At 37.5% G+C, this 17575-nt stretch overlaps 2 protein-coding genes across 4 annotated transcripts; both read right to left on the bottom strand.

Annotated features, from left to right (window-relative positions):
• Positions 1–621: 621 nt before the first annotated feature.
• LOC111345281 (adenosine receptor A1) lies at positions 622–17382 on the bottom strand. Of its 3 annotated transcripts, XM_088763508.1 has the most exons (3): positions 15000–17382; positions 14743–14798; positions 622–2397 (listed from the first exon to the last, which is right to left on the bottom strand). In XM_088763508.1, the coding sequence occupies exon 3, from the start codon at positions 2370–2372 to the stop codon at positions 1278–1280; it is 1095 nt and encodes a 364-aa protein (XP_088619634.1). In that variant the 5' UTR covers positions 2373–2397; positions 14743–14798; positions 15000–17382; the 3' UTR covers positions 622–1277. The 3 variants fall into 3 exon arrangements, with proteins under 3 accessions (XP_088619634.1, XP_022808291.2, XP_022808292.2); XM_022952556.2 differs by lacking the exon at positions 15000–17382 and having other exon boundaries at positions 14743–14984; XM_022952557.2 differs by lacking the exons at positions 14743–14798; positions 15000–17382 and adding an exon at positions 6105–6468.
• Positions 8783–12473, bottom strand: LOC111345284 (dopamine receptor D1). Its single transcript, XM_088725835.1, has 2 exons — positions 12377–12473; positions 8783–12025 (listed from the first exon to the last, which is right to left on the bottom strand). Exon 2 carries the CDS (start codon positions 10092–10094, stop codon positions 9111–9113), a length of 984 nt encoding a protein of 327 aa, XP_088581961.1. The 5' UTR covers positions 10095–12025; positions 12377–12473; the 3' UTR covers positions 8783–9110.
• Positions 17383–17575: the final 193 nt, after the last annotated feature.

The raw sequence follows: 17575 nt of genomic DNA, 5'->3' as shown, positions 1-17575 counted from the left end.
CCCTTCCTATCTGGCTATCTGTTGTTCAACGCAGCGAAAAGACGGCTGAATACAACAAATGTTTCCTTACAATTTTTTTTTAATTCTAAATATTTCTTAAACACGAAGGCGCGCTATATAAGGAAGTCTTCCCTGTGAAGACCTAGGCTCATTTGTCACTCACCGTTGACGTGTGCGGGTCAAATTTAAATGCTGGTAGACGAGCAAAAGGGGCTGATGAGATATCTATTGTTTACTTCCACCAGCATGGTGGCATGAGGTCACGTGCGAACCACCGACTTCGATCTCAAATTTACCGCCACAAATAAAGACAGTTTCCATTTGAGAAAGGAAATACAAATCTCAAAAATTATTGTGTTGTGATGATGACATAAAACAATTTTGAGGAATGCGTCCGCTGTTCACTGCTTTGGAGTAGCTGTAGCTCAAGCTGACTTGACTCTAAGAGTTCTACATCACTCGAAGGTTGATTGACAAAAGGTCCAGTGGGACCTAAGGCTCCTTTTATAGCGCGCCTTCGAGTTTAAAGCATTACTGTAAGGATATCCGACATTGGGTAAAAGTACTATATATCGTATTATGATCAATAGAGGTGTCTGAGTAAGATAATCAGTATAACACTCTTGTTTCAAGATTGATCTTCAAAACTTAAATCTAAGTATGTACATACAGCATTTACTGATTATCCAATTAGAGGTAACGAGCATGCACGAACTTACTATACGATGAAAAAATCAGGTTTCTCGACTATTATTAGTCATTTGCTGCAAATTTGGTGTCATGTCAAGATTATCTACATTTTCCGGTCCTATTGCCTTCACCCTTTTCATGTTCAAGTGGCAGTTTACCAAACTTCAATATTAAATGATTACTTTGTAAATCGATCACTTCTGGGAGTAAAAAAGTGGAAAATAACAGAGAGGAAATCACTTCCCTTAACTTTCAAGCCATTTATAGCTTCTCATCTAGGAGACCTTCTACCCCACATCACCACTTGTTTTGATACAGAACCGACTCGGTTAATCAAGAAGGTAACTTTGTATGTGATGAAAAAGCTCCAGATCATTAGATAACCTTATTAGCCACGATTGGGATGTATACTACAGATATAAACCAAGTATCACACTTAAACCAGCAACCATATACCCTGAAAACGAGGGATCCAAATCCAGTTAGTCACTGTGTGTGTCGGATAAATTTGCTGCTTTTCTAAATTAAAATATCGTAGGAATTTGAAATAAAAAGGAGTAGCATAAAAACTCTGAGGTCAAGCTTAATCATACTGAGTTCACAGCTCTGAGTTTTGGTCCCACTCGCACTCGCAATATGGAATGACGAGCAATCGCGGGGACTTGAGCAACAGGTGGCCTTTGAAGAGGAATGGGCAAAACCAGCGCTTTTGTGAAAGGAGTTTGAGCCAAACACGGAGCAGCAAACTTAAGCAGCGTGGTTCTCACTTCTTGGATACGATAGGTGTACACAAGAGGATTCATAGCGCTGTTACTGTAATGGAGGAACTTTACAAAATCTAACAAGTGTATCAGACTGACGCCTTGCGGAACTACTTTCTGACAAAATACAAACAATATTGAAAGTGTATAAAACGGGAGCCATGACACCGCGAAAGCGCCCGTAACAATTAGAACGGTTTTTACGATCGTCTTTTCCCGGATAACTTTTCTTTGAAGCGAACTGGAGGGAAATGACCTTCGGCGAGTGTTAAACAGTTTGACGCTCTTGTGAATGTTGGCGTACATGCAGATTATGACAAAAAGAGGGAGAATAAAGCCTCCGATGGTAATTAGTAGAACTCTGTATTTCTGCCAGGGTACGGCATTGGAATTACTCACGAATATCTGCGCAATGGCGAGGCCATACAACCATGTTACAGCTATAGCAATGTAATAGTATACACGCGGCATAACACGGTGTCTTAGTGGTCTTGAAATGGAGAAGTTTCGTTCGATGCTGATAACTGTGAGATGTGCAATGGAGACCAGAGCACTTGAAATGTCCAGGAAAGTGTACATCTCGCGGAAAGACAGGTTGAAAGCGCTTGGTGCTGAATGATTCAAATCGTACAGCAAAATGTATATCCAACCAGGGATAGAGAAGGCTCCAACGAAAAGATCTGAAACTGCTAAACTCACGAAAAAGAGATTGGTTGCTGTTCGTAGCTCTCTGTTTCTGGTGAATGTGACTATGATGAGAGAGTTACCCAGAATCACAAACAACGCTAGAACGGTGTATATAACTACAAAAGCGAGCGTTTCTTGTTCTGAGTGCCTGGGAAAAGATTTCTGTGAAGTTCCATTCGTGGCACTCGATATTCCTGGAGAAGAGGTAAAATTCTCGGAAACGAAACCCTCCATTTGAAAATGTCGTTATGGCTTGGATCTGAAACATAATATTAATCATCTTTATTGAGGAAACTTTTTCATAACAAATATGGTTTTCAAAAAGGACCTCGAAACTAGACATATCTATATAGTAGAAACAAAAAAGCAATAAAATTGCAAAGGGGACAAAAAATGCATAAAAAATTGAAAATAAAAATAAATTTAAATTAAACGTAAGTAGCTATATTAAAAACTTAAAAACATTGCGTTTAAAACTATTGACATTCTTTGAGTCTTTGATCGTCTGACTGAGGGAGTTAAAATCGGAAACGGCATGATATTGTGTTCTTTGCTTCCCCCAATTTCTTTTGACACGTGGTAATCTAAAATTTCCTTTGTTACGTGTATTATGCCTATAAAGTACGTCTTGTCTAATCAATTCCGTAATGTGATTAATTAGGTCCTTGATGCATTTTTATACGTGTACACACCTTCTTTGAAATCGCCTTTTCTCTAGAGGCAGCCACTTAAGAACGGCTAATGCCTCAGTGGAGGATGAGTACAATGGTCTATTTAAAATAACTTTAGCGGCCTTATTTTGCAAAACTTGCAAACTAGACATAAGGGTAATATTATGTTTATCGACCCATACTAGATCAGCATATTCAAAAAGGGGCATAACAAGACCTTTATAGAAAAGTAAACGCGCCCTGAAAGGCAATAAATGCTTTATACGCTTGAGAGGCCCAAGCCTCTGATTGATTTTCCCAGTTAGGTGTTCAATGTGATCAGTCCATAAACGAAACAAAATTCACAAAAGCTTTTAGAAGCCATCTTACCGTAAGGACTAGAGTCCAACAGTTTATCATGGAAAGTAGAATTTGAGTTTGTTCAATTTAGTTTTAAACTGTAAAAGAAATGTTAAAAACACAGCACGCGATGGAGAATTGCCCAAGATATGAAGGACTTCGGTTTGTTTGAACATGAATCTTCTCGGTGGGACACTAAATTTCTTTTAAGTTTGTTTATCGCATGGCATATTTGAAACTCTGTAAACAGCTGAAAATTGCTCATTTCTGTGCAGTAGCCAGGAGATTCATCAGCAGATGAGTTAAATTTTGTAGAATGCAGAAATATCTCACCACTTCCATCGTAAAACCATTGATTCGTGTAAAGAAATAACTATCTCAATCTTTCTGCGAATTAAATGATGTTTTCTCTCAAAATAGGCAATTTGTACTTAAATTATTGCCGGTTCGCTTTGAGCAGTACCACTAAACGTCAATTGAGATTAATCCCACTTTCTCATCAAGTTTCAGTTGTATAAGGCCGGGAGACTCTAAGAACATGTGTAATCACATGTTACCAATAAAGGCTTCCGAGAGGAGATTAAACTAAAGAATGCATCTTGAACAGGAGTAAAAGACAACCCATGTTCTCCACAAAAGCTTAGGGGCTGACCATTTAACTTTTGAAGGGGGGTGGGGTGGGTGATTTTGAAAACAAATTTCCTACAAGCGCTTGTTGGAAGAAAAAAATTGCATGCAGCCCAAATGTAACAGAAAAAATGTACCAAAAAATTGGAAAAAAAAAATCCTGCACCGCAGATTGCTAGGAAAAAAATTTCTTGATGACCAGAAATCACCCACCCCCCCCCCCCCTCAAAAGTCGGCCCCTCAGACACCGAGTTGTTGACGTCGGCATTTTCCGGAAAACTCCGTCTTTTTCAATTAAAGAATATCTCCTGTGGCTCCAAAGAGCGCAGTTTTTCAGTCTTTAATGGTAGGATATTGTTGTAACGAAACGTTGCGAAAGTGAAAAAAACGTCAATGTATACATTTAGAAGGGGATGCACTTTTCGGTAGTGTAATCACAAGACGTTTTCGACCTGTAAGAAAAGTTTCAACTACCTCCATCGTAAAGGGGAAAGATAAGAAGTCAAGAACGAGGATGACTAATCATTAACAAAATGAAGCCCCATTGCGAATGACAAGCCTGAAAACTTTAGGATCCCCAAGCTCTTTGCGTCGCCATAAATATCATCCGCTTCCCCTTTGTGTCAATTCTCTCTAGAAAGGTTTCATGTTTTCTAGATATGTTCCATAGTTAAATGATTCATCCGGTGATAATTATTCTCATGAGGTGGAGAGAAAAGCTACCCATGCTGTGAGTTTTGGTTATCAGTGAACTACAACTTGCGCATGTCGCATAGAATTTTCTCAATATATGTATATATGGCAATTACATCTGAAGGTTTATTCGTTTTTATGAAGTGGATATTGGCAATAACCTTACGAGAGGAAATTAATGACAAATTTCCTAACGTCACAGTTAACTTAGTGCCAAGGTATTGACTTGTTCAAATTAATCGACATTCCAGGTCACTTCGCCAAAAAACTCACGTCATCGCCCTCTTGGGCGCTATTAGCTCTGGTTATCATCTCGCCAAAAAAATATTCTGTTGATAGAGAATTTGATTTTTGAAAGATATTCTGGATTGAAAAGGTCAATTCCAAACAATTTAAAAAATGAATGGTGAGTTCAAAAGTTCAGTTACTTTCCGATTTTTTTTTCACTCGCCAAGCTAATAGTATAGTCTCATTAAATCTTATTTTCCAAAACCCCAAATGTTTGTTCTTTATTGACGTACAGTTAAGGGCAGCTATTTCATGCCTCAAGGGGTTTCAGTGAAAACCACACACGAAGAAAGAAAATATCGTATACAAATACATTTCTTTGATTAAAAAGATCTAAACGGAAATTTTAATTTCAAGTTGAAAATTAAAAAAAAAAATAGACATTATTAACATTGGCTTCCTCTCATATCCTCTCGTTGGTTTGTATTAGAAAAAAAGAAGGAAGTGAAGTTGTCTCATCGTGTCGCTATTGTCAGTCTGGCAGTTTGTGCGGAGCTCATAATTGGAGATATTTATCTTGGGCGAGCAAGCAAACGCTTATCATCATCATCATAATAACTTTCTCCATTTCAAAGAGCATTAGTTCGAGTTTTCGAAAGAGAAGTAGTTTATTCATCAACAAAGGAATTGAAATTTGGTTTTGTTATATCTGAAATAATTTTTCCGAGATTCTAATCTATAACCTTTAAAATTGAAAGCCGACGATCTTAAAATTCAATTTCTTAGCTTTTTATCACAATTCTATCCATAGTCCTAACAAAAACATGACTTATATATAAGTTTGTCTAGGGCAAAAAGAACCCCACGAAACATAGCGAATCACCGAGTATGGTAACAATTCGATAGCTAGCACCATTATGTAAGCAGTATTCAGAAATTCATCTCAAACATCCTTGAGAAAAAAAAAACTGTGTTACAAAATTTTATATGAGTTCACTCAAATACATATTTTTAAAATGGAATCCCGCTACCTTATAATGATCGAAAAAAAAAGTTGGGCCGATTCACTTCACGCAGCAATGTAATAAACAGAGAGTAAAAGATCCAAAAGTTGTCGAAACGCTCAACTGCTAGATTTTGGTTCTGGTTTAGTTGCATCGTAATTTTTTGACACTTTTGTCTGCTATTACATTTAACATCATATCAGAAATCATGCGAATAACTACTTCTTATGGTGAGTATTTTCTCACCAGAAGTTAAAATTGATACACTGCCCAAGGGTTCGTTCATGTGATTATTGCCTTGAGGGGCAGAAGTATTCGTGCAGTTGACTTCGATTCTGAATTAATAAATTATTATGTGAAACAATTTCAAATCCACCCTGGTGGTACCTATAATTTACCCTTACCTTGTTTAATTCTTTCGTCAAACTCCTAATGATCCTTTGGTTATTACGAGACTACTACGACTGGGATGGGAAATTAAAATGGTGGTGCGTCAGTCCAGTTTCTAGTATTGTTCAAACTGCCACTCTTACGGCAACATCTACAACGACAAATCCACGATCTGGCGAATGAAGAACTTAAATGGGACTTCTGGTAATTCCGATTCGTATAATTTTCCTTGTTGCATATCTGAGAGCTACCCATGGAAAACCTTCGCAACTGCTGGCTTAAATTGGATTTAAAAAAATGCGATTCCATTTATAATTAAAAGCTTTTACTGCGACTATGATTGGACTATCCACCTTTTACCTCCCATTGACGCACATACAGGAAATGATCCACGATGATTTGCCAAGGATTTATTATTTTTTTAACAGTTGATTCAAAGATTTTATGTAGCCCACAGGAAATTGTAAAGACTAGATAACTGCTTTTGGCTACCTGTCTTTGGTTTCAGTTCCGTCAGATATACTTTGTATATATCCCTTAATTAGTAAATCACATTTTGCTCGAGAGTTACAGAATAATTCCAATTTCACTCATTGAAAACTCTCGATGTTTACTTTGGACAAGAATATGTAGCCCTGCGGTGTTTTCTTTTCTATTTCAATATTGCTGACAACCATTTAACAAGAGTTACATATTATGAACATATTATTTATTCATAAGCTTGGATAAAAACTAAAGAAAAAGTAGTGAAAAATCTTAAGTGCTCGCCTCATACAACACAGAAGTGCATACATTCAAAAGTACAAAATTAAGGCTAGCGAATGAAAAATCTTACTTTTTGAATGTGTCGATGAGTTGTCTTCAGTTTGGGAGGGTCGCTAGTCTAGGAACAATATGCTTACAACTGTTACAAATTTTAATCTATTTGTAACAGTGAAAGGCTGGACCAAACAGGATAGGTGTGCAAGTGGACTTAACTGAAAGAATTTTTCCTTCTTCCGATTAACATTCTGCATCAAATGTAGCATTAAATCCTTGTAGGAGATGAAACGAAGCACTCTTTTGAATGTTCACTGAAATTATCTTTAGTGACAGGAAGAGCAAAGTTTTAATGAAAAGGTGACGCTGTTTGAGCGCATAGGAAATATGGTCAAACTCTTGATAGCATTGCATCAACATCTGGCTTTTGGGAGAACGTAACAATGTTAAAACATTTTGTAATTTCTTTGGACAAAGTTGCTGCTTAGCATAAAACAGATATCAAAATAGATGGATATTTTTTTGTCTTCGAGGTAGATCTGAACCAAACTCAATTCTGTTCATTCGTCACTCGATTAAGTGACTGTGGGAAAAATAAACAAGTGTCATTTTTTTGTAAACAATACCAGAAAATTCATACTTAAAATGTCAAATCGCTTTGCTTTATCTCTGAGGGTGTACAATGCAAATTGATTAATTTAAAAGTGTTTTCAGGCTATTTTGCTTTTCTAGCGACCGGACTTGAATATTAAATTCTGCTGATACGCAATTCTTCAAGCGGCACAATTTATAATTAGTACATCATAAATAACACCAGCGCAAAAACTGAACGAAAAAGGAGAACAGAAAAGAAGAAAGATTTCAAAGTCTTTCCAAGTATTGCCATCCATGGTTCTCTTTAACTATTAAATGTACAATCCTTATTTTTTTTTTTTTACCATTCTGCTGACATTTTTGGCAATCCCCCTGGACTCAAAATCAACTCGTACCTCCGACATGTAGCCTAAATTTCCTTATACAATTCGAAGACAGAAGCTTTCGAAGAGATTTTACCTGAACCTGTCACGCTCACGCCTTTACTCGGTTCGTATGTCCATCTTGCGCTAAGCCGCTTTCCTCCTTCAGATGATAGTAAATGCAAGAAAAACGTGTGCTCTGGTGATCAGATTTGAGTGAAAAGCTCAGTAACGTTTCATTGGCGTAGGGAAGAAGAGCAAAATTGGCGTTTATTCTCCATATTTGGTATTCAGTTGATGCTTTTTACTTTTTCATTATCCAATCAAGACTGTCTGGCTATTGCGCATGCTTTGTGGAAGCCTTGTGCTGGGCATGGAATTCAATTTTCTACATGAAAAAGGACATGAGTCGTCCCAAAAGTGGAGAGTAACCCTTCCGGCTACTGGATGAAGTGAGTTGGTGCAAAGACCTTTTAAGATAAAACAAAGATTAGAAATAATTCCATTATTTTGTTTTGAGCTCGAGTCGACTATTGAGAAACTTAACTTAATTTTAACTTTGTAGTGAGCAGTTAGCGATGCCTTGATTAAAAGGATGTCCTTTTAGATGCCACTCACTGAGTTACATGTAATTCTATCCATCAAAGGTCAGAGCTCAACTATACTCAATTACCTTTTCTTTATTATCAAATAATCAAGATATTCATACTAGGGAGAATATTTAGATACCGGATAACCCCTAGTCTTTCTATTGATTTTAAACCGTCACACAAGGATAAGCCTTTTTCCTGCCTTTATTTCTTTTGCTTTACGTCACCTGTGTCCATCACATGAAGTAGAAGGCCAATACCAATTCTAATTCTGATTCGTATTGAGTTTTACTAATTGGAAACACAGTTGTCGACCTTACTTTAAGATTTCTCAACGCACACAACAGCTGTGTAACTTCTCGTAATTTAAATTAAGATAGAGTTGCGTAATTGTTGTAAAATTTATTTTGTCAACCTGACCGAAAAAAGGTTTGTTATATTAAAACGAAAAAAAGAAGAAACACCGAGAAAAAGAAACAGCAAAAACAGCAAAGAAATAGAACTGATTGAAAGTTAAGCATTAGAGAGACGAGGACTTTTATAAGTTACTAATATTTTCATCCTCTTCTTCTCGACTTATTTGATGTCTGTGCTGGCTGTTTTTGCGTAGCAGTTCGTATCATTACTGATGTTTCGTAATTCCGGCTATGTTTCAAGGAAAAAGAAAATTTAGGCTCTTGATCCACTTAATTTCAGTCGAATAGCAGCCATCTATTTAATGCCATTTGTTCCTATTTTCTGGTCGAATTGCACGACGCCTCTCGAGCTCCATTCCAAAAGCCCTTTCAGGTAGTTTTATCAAAATTCTTCTCATCTCGTCACTGCGATAGGCGTACACAAGCGGGTTTACTGCACTGTTGCTGTAATGCATCCATTTTATGAAGTCCATTAGTCGCATGAAACCTTTTCCTCTTCCACCGCCAAGTAGACTTGAACTTTGAAAAATCCAGAGCAGGGATACCACGAAAAATGGAAGCCAGGAAGCTAAGAACAACGCAGTCACAATGACCATCGTTGCGGCTGTTCGTCTTTCTTGTTGAACCCTTTTAGCGAGGATCGATGTCATGGCCTTTGCTCTTCGCCAGTGTGCATTCATGTTCTTCACACCCACGTAGATACTACTGTACATGCCAATGAGGACGATGAGGGGGAGAGCGAAGCCTGCCACAAACACCAGGAGGCCACGATATTGTTCCCATGTTGGGCTGAAGTCTACTGAGTAAATGCTTGTGACCAGCACGGAGTAGATCCACGTGATGAACAGCATTTTGTAGTATCGCTTGTAGGAGCTCGCTCGGTGCTGAACGGGCCAACAAATGGCAAAGTATCGTTCAATACTTATGGCTATAAGGTTTGATGTGGATGCTATCGCACTAAATACGTCGAATGCTCGATAAAAGATTCCCACATGGGCGCTTGGTAGACCGCATCTTTTGAAAGAGGGGCAGGAAAGATGGTAGATCCACAGTGGAATTGAAACTGCACCAACCATCAAATCGGACACAGCCAGACTGACAAAGAACATGTTGATAGCAGCTCGGATTCGTATCTTCTTGAAGGCGACAATAACAAAAGTGTTTCCAGTGATAGTTAACAAAGAGAGCAAGACATAGAGTGACATGAAGATGAAGACTTCATTCATGGAACGGAATGATGTGTTGCTTGATACCTTTTCGTCCAAGCGAGTTGTGTTCTCCATCTTTTCAGCTTCCCCAGCTGCTTTATGATTTATGACATTAACTCTAGTCTATCGGGAACTTGGCATTTGAGAAAACTATACTTCTAGTGTCTCTTTGTTACCCATTTGGACAAATTATCGGGTTTATATTGGTGCTTCATCCAATGAGCAATGGACTTTGTTATGTGTTGACTAATGAGGATCTACGTCAAACTCATTACATCAAATTTGCTGAAGAAACAATTTCTGGGTCAGAAACATAATTGTAAATTGCATATATCCTCATAGCTAAGTCAGACGTCATGAGCTCTTGCCGCATATCGATAAACATTGCATGTGAAATAATGTACGTTTGTATGACAGGAGATGTCGAGTTTTAATCGGTAAGTAACAATGAGCAAAGGTTTGCTTCATAATTACTCAACACCGCTCTAGGTGTAATGAAGCCAAATCCGGTTATCCCGAACTAAAAGAACTCAGAAGCAATATTTCTAGAATAATGACATAAAAACCTGACCAACTTGAGCACTTCATGGCCTGCGTTGTCCGGTTTCTTTTCACGAAAAGTTTCTTTTTAAATAAGATCGTCGTAAACGTGAGAATTAGACAGCTGTCGCTTATGTGTTTATGTCATTAGCCGTGCATGGGGTAACCTCCAGCTGAAGCGTGTACAATTTCTACCGTACACGGTCTTCTTTAGAGTGCTGACGGGTCAGATTTCCTTTGGATTAAATAACTACCAGCGATATCTAAATGCTTCCCCTCGGGTGGTTAAGAAATAGGCTTTCTTCATCTCGTTGCAAGTGCGTAGCTAAGACTGGAAAAGCAATTAAAAATTGTCACTTATTAGCGGTGACTCTGTGTCCATAAAAGTAGTATACAGCTGCCACTTTTTAAGAGAGCTGCACTTAGGTATTCATTCTTCCCGTTTAGCAGGACAACAGGACAACCTCTGACATTATATTGAGATAGTCGGAAAATACTTGATATCCTTGATTCAAAGCAAACTTGTGATCCTATGCTCTTGATCTTGATGAATCGTTGAGAACAGGTTTGAACTCACAAACCGCAATTAAATCTTTTCCAAAAATCAAGGTGATTTTCCTAATTGTTAAACGTTTCTTTATAAATTATATTTTGATAGCTTTTTAAATATCTTACGCAAGGATCTAAAGTTCTATTGTCATTGTCCCATTCATTCAAAGGAAAACTATTAACCAACTTATCGAGGGCGATCATGAACGCTTATTGGAATAGCAATAATGAATGCTCTGTTTTACCGCGGCTTTTGTTCAAATCTTTAATTTAATTTGCCAAAAACAGCTTCAGCGTAAGCGACTAGATAGCTACCTTAAGTGGCCTTGACATGAAAACCATCTTTTCAATCAGAAATGAATTCGAAATAGAAAAAAATAGGAAAAGAAAAAAGATTACAAAGTATACGGTGTCTTCTGCAGTTTATATTTCAGTACAAAGCTAAGAACAGTTCTCAAACTATTGATAGAAACCGCGACAAAAACTTTCAGAAGTGGATACCAGCTTTTTGCTCCATTCCTCTTAAATCATAACACAATGTCTGAAACTTTTATCCCAAGGTCCATCTGGAGAGAATGACGTTAATTTCGGCTATGGCGGATCCCACTCATCGACCAAGGAAGCAGTTGGAAGTAGAAGTCTAGTCCATTTTTATGTTTTCCGGCGCGGTTACCAGATGGGTGATTAGAAAGAGACGAAATGTCGCGAGAAATATAAGGATTGTAGCGACAGTAAAGAAGAATTTCCTACCGGGATAGCAAGAAATGTTCTCTGTGTCTTTCTCGTCTGGTTCCTCAGACAACTTGATGAAATACGCTGTCATCGTGATATATTCTTGAGAAAGTATAGTTTTTCTTTGGCGATCAATCATTGATCAATTGAAATCGTTAAGGCTGTTCAGTTTGCTATATGAAGATCTAAATTTTAAAAGAATGTCTGTGAGTTCAATATACCTCAACAGCCTTAGCTATTAACTGTGCCATTCAGTCCTCGTACGATTTCTCCTTCCATATAAAAGAAATCAAGCCACAGATGAACAACTTGAATTAATTCAAGGGCTGGACAACAAAACGGTTGTATCTAAATTTTCGAAATATCACAGCTGAAAAGCTCTGATTTGTCATGCGTTTCTCTATAAAGCAGGTTCCACAGGTAGGTCAATTGCAAGGTGTCAGACGGAGATCTCTTGTCAAGTTTAGAAGAATAAATTAAACAGTTCGTTTTGGCTGAAAGTGATTGGAACTGTCAGGTTCGATTTCTAATCTTACCTCTCTCTATCAACTTGAAATTTAGAATGCATATATCTGACTGCTAATCAAAGCGCTCCGTATCTTGATCAAGAATAATTTATTTTTAGCACGGTTAAAACTCATTAGCCTCGATTACGCAGGAATGTATCGGTTGAACGCATCGTTCATCATTCCTACCATGTTCATGTAGTCCAGGACCCTTAGGATGAACAAGAGACGAGCGATACTTAGCTGTAATAGAGATTAAACAGACGTTTCGTATGATGCACGATCCTGAACTTCATATATTTATTCGCGATGCACGATCATGAACTTCATATATTTATTCTATCTCAAACAGACGTTCGTCACATGCATCATAATTCTTTCTGTCGTTTTAAGTAATCGTAGATCAAGACCAGAATGTCTAAGCCCCTCTTATAAAGCACCAAACATTGCATTGTAATTCATCCCATAGCAAACTATCCCCATCTTTTCTTATTGGACGACGTTATTTTGAATTGGTCAATCAGACGTGACGGTTTTTTGCTGGCACATGAGAATCTTGCTACGCATCCCAGGCGCTCAAATACTGTGGGATTTTGATTTTCTTCGAGGGCTAGCTCCGGTCCGTTTGGATGGATGTTCGATTGGAAGGTACGAGGAGAATCGTGCATCTTTTGACCTTAATAATGCGAAGTTTAAAAGCGGAGCGATGCGATTTTTTTGGGGAAAAATCGCTAGGGCGCTTGAACCCTTTCAAAACAAGGCTTCCACCCTTGTCTTTCTTTTATGCATTACATTAACGACGAACTCAGACTTATTCAAAATCGCTCAAAAAAAAAACATTTTTGAGGCAAAAGGACGACTATACACCACAGGTAAAGTAATTCAACGTTTATTTATCAATGATTTATGTACATAGTTAGCAATATATCACTATAGGTGAGGCAAACGGTAAGTCTGGTACATTCACTATAAAACAACATTCGGCTACACAAACAGAGTGTACGGGCCCCTTGTGGTGAGACCACTCCTGATCTTTTTGAAACTGAATCAAAATTCCGCTTTCTCCGAAGATAATCCACACAATCTGACGTTATTTGGTCTATTTTACTTCATGCAATGGATTCAAGGACCCTGCGGTGGATTCGTTTATTGTTGGTGAGTCTAACATGTCGTGATAATTATGGTTCGTTGGTTCAACAGCACTTTACGAAATAACGGGATATCTGATGGACTGGCGCGAGTAATAAGTTAGAAGTTCAAGGCCACTCGCACAAAGCATCAGCTTTAATTCAAGAGATTATGAACAGTTTAAAATCTCAGAATGACATTTCAGCATAACCCAATTGGTATCACATTTTTCTTCAGTTTCGGTTGATTCTGATTACGCCACGGATCCAACTTTAGATAATTCTAACTTTCACCGCCATTGCTTCCGTGGCTCCATTGAAATCCTTGTTGTGTCAATGCAAAACACCCATGTTGTTGAATATCAAAATAGTTTAAGATTTCTAGTTTGCGATTTTATAACAAAATAAAAAGATTTTCTGGGTGTAGAACTAGCTTTAAATTCACCTTGCTAGACGGCTTGGCAACACCTCGTACATTATTAGAATGTTTCACTCATTCTACATCGATCTTTATCGCCTGAGCGCTTTTTTTTTCTCCAACTCCAACCATTCACATCAGTGACTTATCACGTAAAAGCTAGTTAGAGAATGAGTGAACTTTTTACTAAAAAACAGATGTTTATCCAAAAATCGAAAGAAGCCTTCGGCCACGGTTACATCCTGCTTCAAAGTTCTGTCGGCATCAATCTATCACGATCAGTTGTGAGCAAGAGAAACATTTATAAAACTTTATGCGTGAACATTATCCGTTATCTGTTTTTAGCCCGTTCTCACGGCGGGTTAAAAAAACAGCGGTTTGAATTTGTTTACATATGGTCTTCCATCGTTTGTTATCTGATTCTAAGAAACTGAAATTTTCCCTCACGAGGTGCAACGTTTGATAACAACAGCCCACGCCTTTAAACTTCATACTCGATACTACGAATGATAATTACTAAAACTGATATTTGCTTTTTAGAACTGCACATGAGACTTCAGAAATGCAAGCTTCAACTGGGCTCGAACACGAGTCTGCTAGATGATGATTACGATAGGCGCTATTTCCGAGCCAGTTTCCATAAAGATTTCATTTATTTTCTTTACTCAAAATCTACTTTAGTGTAGTGATTAATTCTTCACTCAGCATCCGTTGATTGAGTATAATTTTATTCATGTATATTTTTTGAAACTAGAATGGGAAAAGAGATTTAAAATGGCATCTTGCTCTGATATCGTTCCTTTATTGATGGTCATTCAATAGACATGGTATAATATTTCATCAGTACTTACTTTCGGGAGACGGTTAAATGATGCCTTCAAGTTTTGGAGTTCTGCGACAGAATATCCTGAAAACAGATAAATTAAAAAACAAAAAACTGAGTAGCATTGGAACAATGATCGATTTCTCAAAAAGTTCTCATGTTGCACGAACGAAGTCAGCACTATATTTCATTTACGCAATCTAAAATTTGTGAAAAAATGTCTGATTGTGTCAAAAACTGTTGATGAGGAGGAAAAATTTGAGGAAGAAAGTATTGTCAGCTAACCTTAAGCCGAAAATTAGCAAGTTTCTGAGTCAAGATCAGCCGCTGAAGTCAAATCTGGATGCCAAGTAGAAGTTTGTTTAAAAGTAGTCGTAACGAGGCATGAAACTTCTTTGAATAGGTGTTATTTAAAGATTCTGATGGGAGACAAGTTTCATTTTCCAACACGATTTACTCGTTTGGCTGAGTCGAAAATGACGCGTAATTTTTTAATTACAGATTTTCTGAGGTAAGAAATTTGAAAAAAGGTCAAACTTTGCCATGGTATAGTTGCTAAGGTAAAAGTAAAGAACTGCTAAAGACACCAAGCGGCTGTCCATGAGCTAAGACTTACGGCTCAATCAACAATTTCAGCGACTCAATCGGCCATCACAATTTATGTTTATTTCAGCTAATTTCAAAACGCTTTTATCCTTTTTTGTCAACTTGTTGCTTAACAGTTAAAAAAATTAGCATGGTAGCGTCTACTATTCCAGTTATTAGTGGTGAACGGTTGTCTAATGTTATGATAACTCGCTACAAACAGCAACACATATATCCCTCGGCGAATGATCAACTGACCCATCGACAAGTAGATTAATTTTTCAAAGAAGAAACTTGTCAGCAGTATTTATGATTTGAAGACAATTGTGCCACACCAAAAAGATCCATGAAAATTTCCATGTAATACCCATTTGCGCGTAAAAAAATAATTTCAAACACCCTTGGCCAAAACGGGTCCATGGAATTTTCTATGTACATGTAATACTTACTCGTGTATGCAAAACAGTATCAAACATCCTTAATCAAAACGGGTACATAGAATTATCTATGTAATACTCATTTACGCGTAAAAATAAAAAATAACAGTTTCAAACGTTCTTAGCCAAAACAGGTACATAGAAATTTCCATGTAATACTCATTCACGTATCATTAATTGTAAATTGTGTATACTCTCATAGCTGAGCCAGCCCATGAGCTCTTGCCGCATATCGATGAACATTGCATTTGAAGTAATGTCTGTTTGTATGACATGAGATGTCGACTTTTAATCGGTAACAATGAGCAAAGGTTTGCTTTAAAATTGCTTAACATTGAGCTAGGTGTAACGAAGCCAAATCCTTGGTTTAAAATCCATCATAGAGAACAGGTTTCGACTCACAAACCGCAATGAAATCTTTTCCAAAAATCAAAGTGATTTTCCTAATCATTTGATTTGATATCTTTTTAAATTTCTTACCTATGAACCCGAAGTTCCATTGTCATTGTGCCATTCATTCAAAGAAAAACTATTAACCAGCTTGTCGAGGGCGATCATGAACGCTTATTAATTGTAATAGCACTAATGGATGCTCTGTGCTACCGCGGCTCTCGGTCAAATCCTTGATTACATGTTCCAAAAACAGCCTCAGCGTAAGCGACTAAGTAGCTACCTTAAGTTCACCATGACATGAAAATCATCTTTTCAATTAAAAATAAATTCGAAATAGAAGAAAAAAAAAGGAAAAAAAGGATTAGAAAGTGTACGGTGTCTTCCAGTGCAGTTGATATTTACAAAGCTAGGAACGGTTCTCAAACTATTGATAGAAACCGGGAGAAAAACTTTTAAAAGTGTATGCCAGCTTTTTGTTCCATTCCTCTTAAATCATAACACAATGTCTGAGAGTTTCATCCCAAGGTTCATATCGGGAGAGAATGACGTTAATGTCGGCTATGGCGGATCCCACTCATCGGATCCCACTCATCGGATCCCACTCATCGGATCCCACTCATCGGATCCCATAGCAACTCACTGACCACTGAAGGAAGCAGTTGGAAGTAGAAGTCTAATCCATTCTCATCTTTTCTGGCGCGGTTACCAGATGGGTGATTAACAAGAGACGAAATGTAGCGAGAAATATGTGGACTGTGGCGACAGTAAGGAAGAATTTCCCACCGGGATGGCAAGAAATCTTTCCTGTGTCTTTCTCGTCTGGTTCTTTAGACAACTTGATGAAATACGCTGTCATTGTGATATATTCTTAAAAAAATTTATAGTTTTTCTTTCGCGATCAATCATTGATCAGTTGAAATCATTAAGGATGTTCAGTTTGCTATATGAAGATCTAAATTTGAAAAGAATGTCTGTGAATTCAATATACCTCAACGGCCTTAGTTATTAACTGTACCATTTCTTCCTCTACAATTCAAATAAATCATGATCAAGTCACAGGTGAACAACTTGAATTAATTTAAGTTCTGGAAAGCAAAACGGTCGTATCTTAATTTTCTTAATTTTCGAAATATCACAATTTAAAAGGTCTGATTTGTCATGCGTTTCTCTACGAAGCAGGTTCCACAGGTAGGTCCATTGTAAGGTGTCAAACGGAGATCTATTGTCAAGTTTAGAAGAAAGAACATTTCGTTTTCGCCGAAGGTGATTGGAACCGGCGGGTTCGATTTGTAATCTTACCTCTCTCTGTCAAATTTAGAATAAACATATCTGACTGCGAGCCAAAGTGCTCCGTATCTTTCTCCAAAGTAATTATTTTGAGCAAGGTGAAAATTCGTTAGCCATGAATACACAGGAATGTATCGGATGAACGCATCGGTCATCATT

Source organism: Stylophora pistillata, chromosome 6 (genome assembly GCF_964205215.1).
Source record: "Stylophora pistillata chromosome 6, jaStyPist1.2, whole genome shotgun sequence".
NCBI lineage: Eukaryota > Metazoa > Cnidaria > Anthozoa > Scleractinia > Pocilloporidae > Stylophora > Stylophora pistillata.
The sequence above is the reverse complement of the archived record's forward strand: the minus strand, read 5'-3'. Positions and strand labels throughout refer to the sequence as shown.

What these genes read in the sequence shown, in the direction of transcription:
- LOC111345281 (XM_088763508.1), bottom strand. Translation starts at nt 2,372, where the DNA reads ATGGAGGGTTTCGTTTCCGAGAATTTTACCTCTTCTCCAGGAATATCG.
- LOC111345284 (XM_088725835.1), bottom strand. Translation starts at nt 10,094, where the DNA reads ATGGAGAACACAACTCGCTTGGACGAAAAGGTATCAAGCAACACATCA.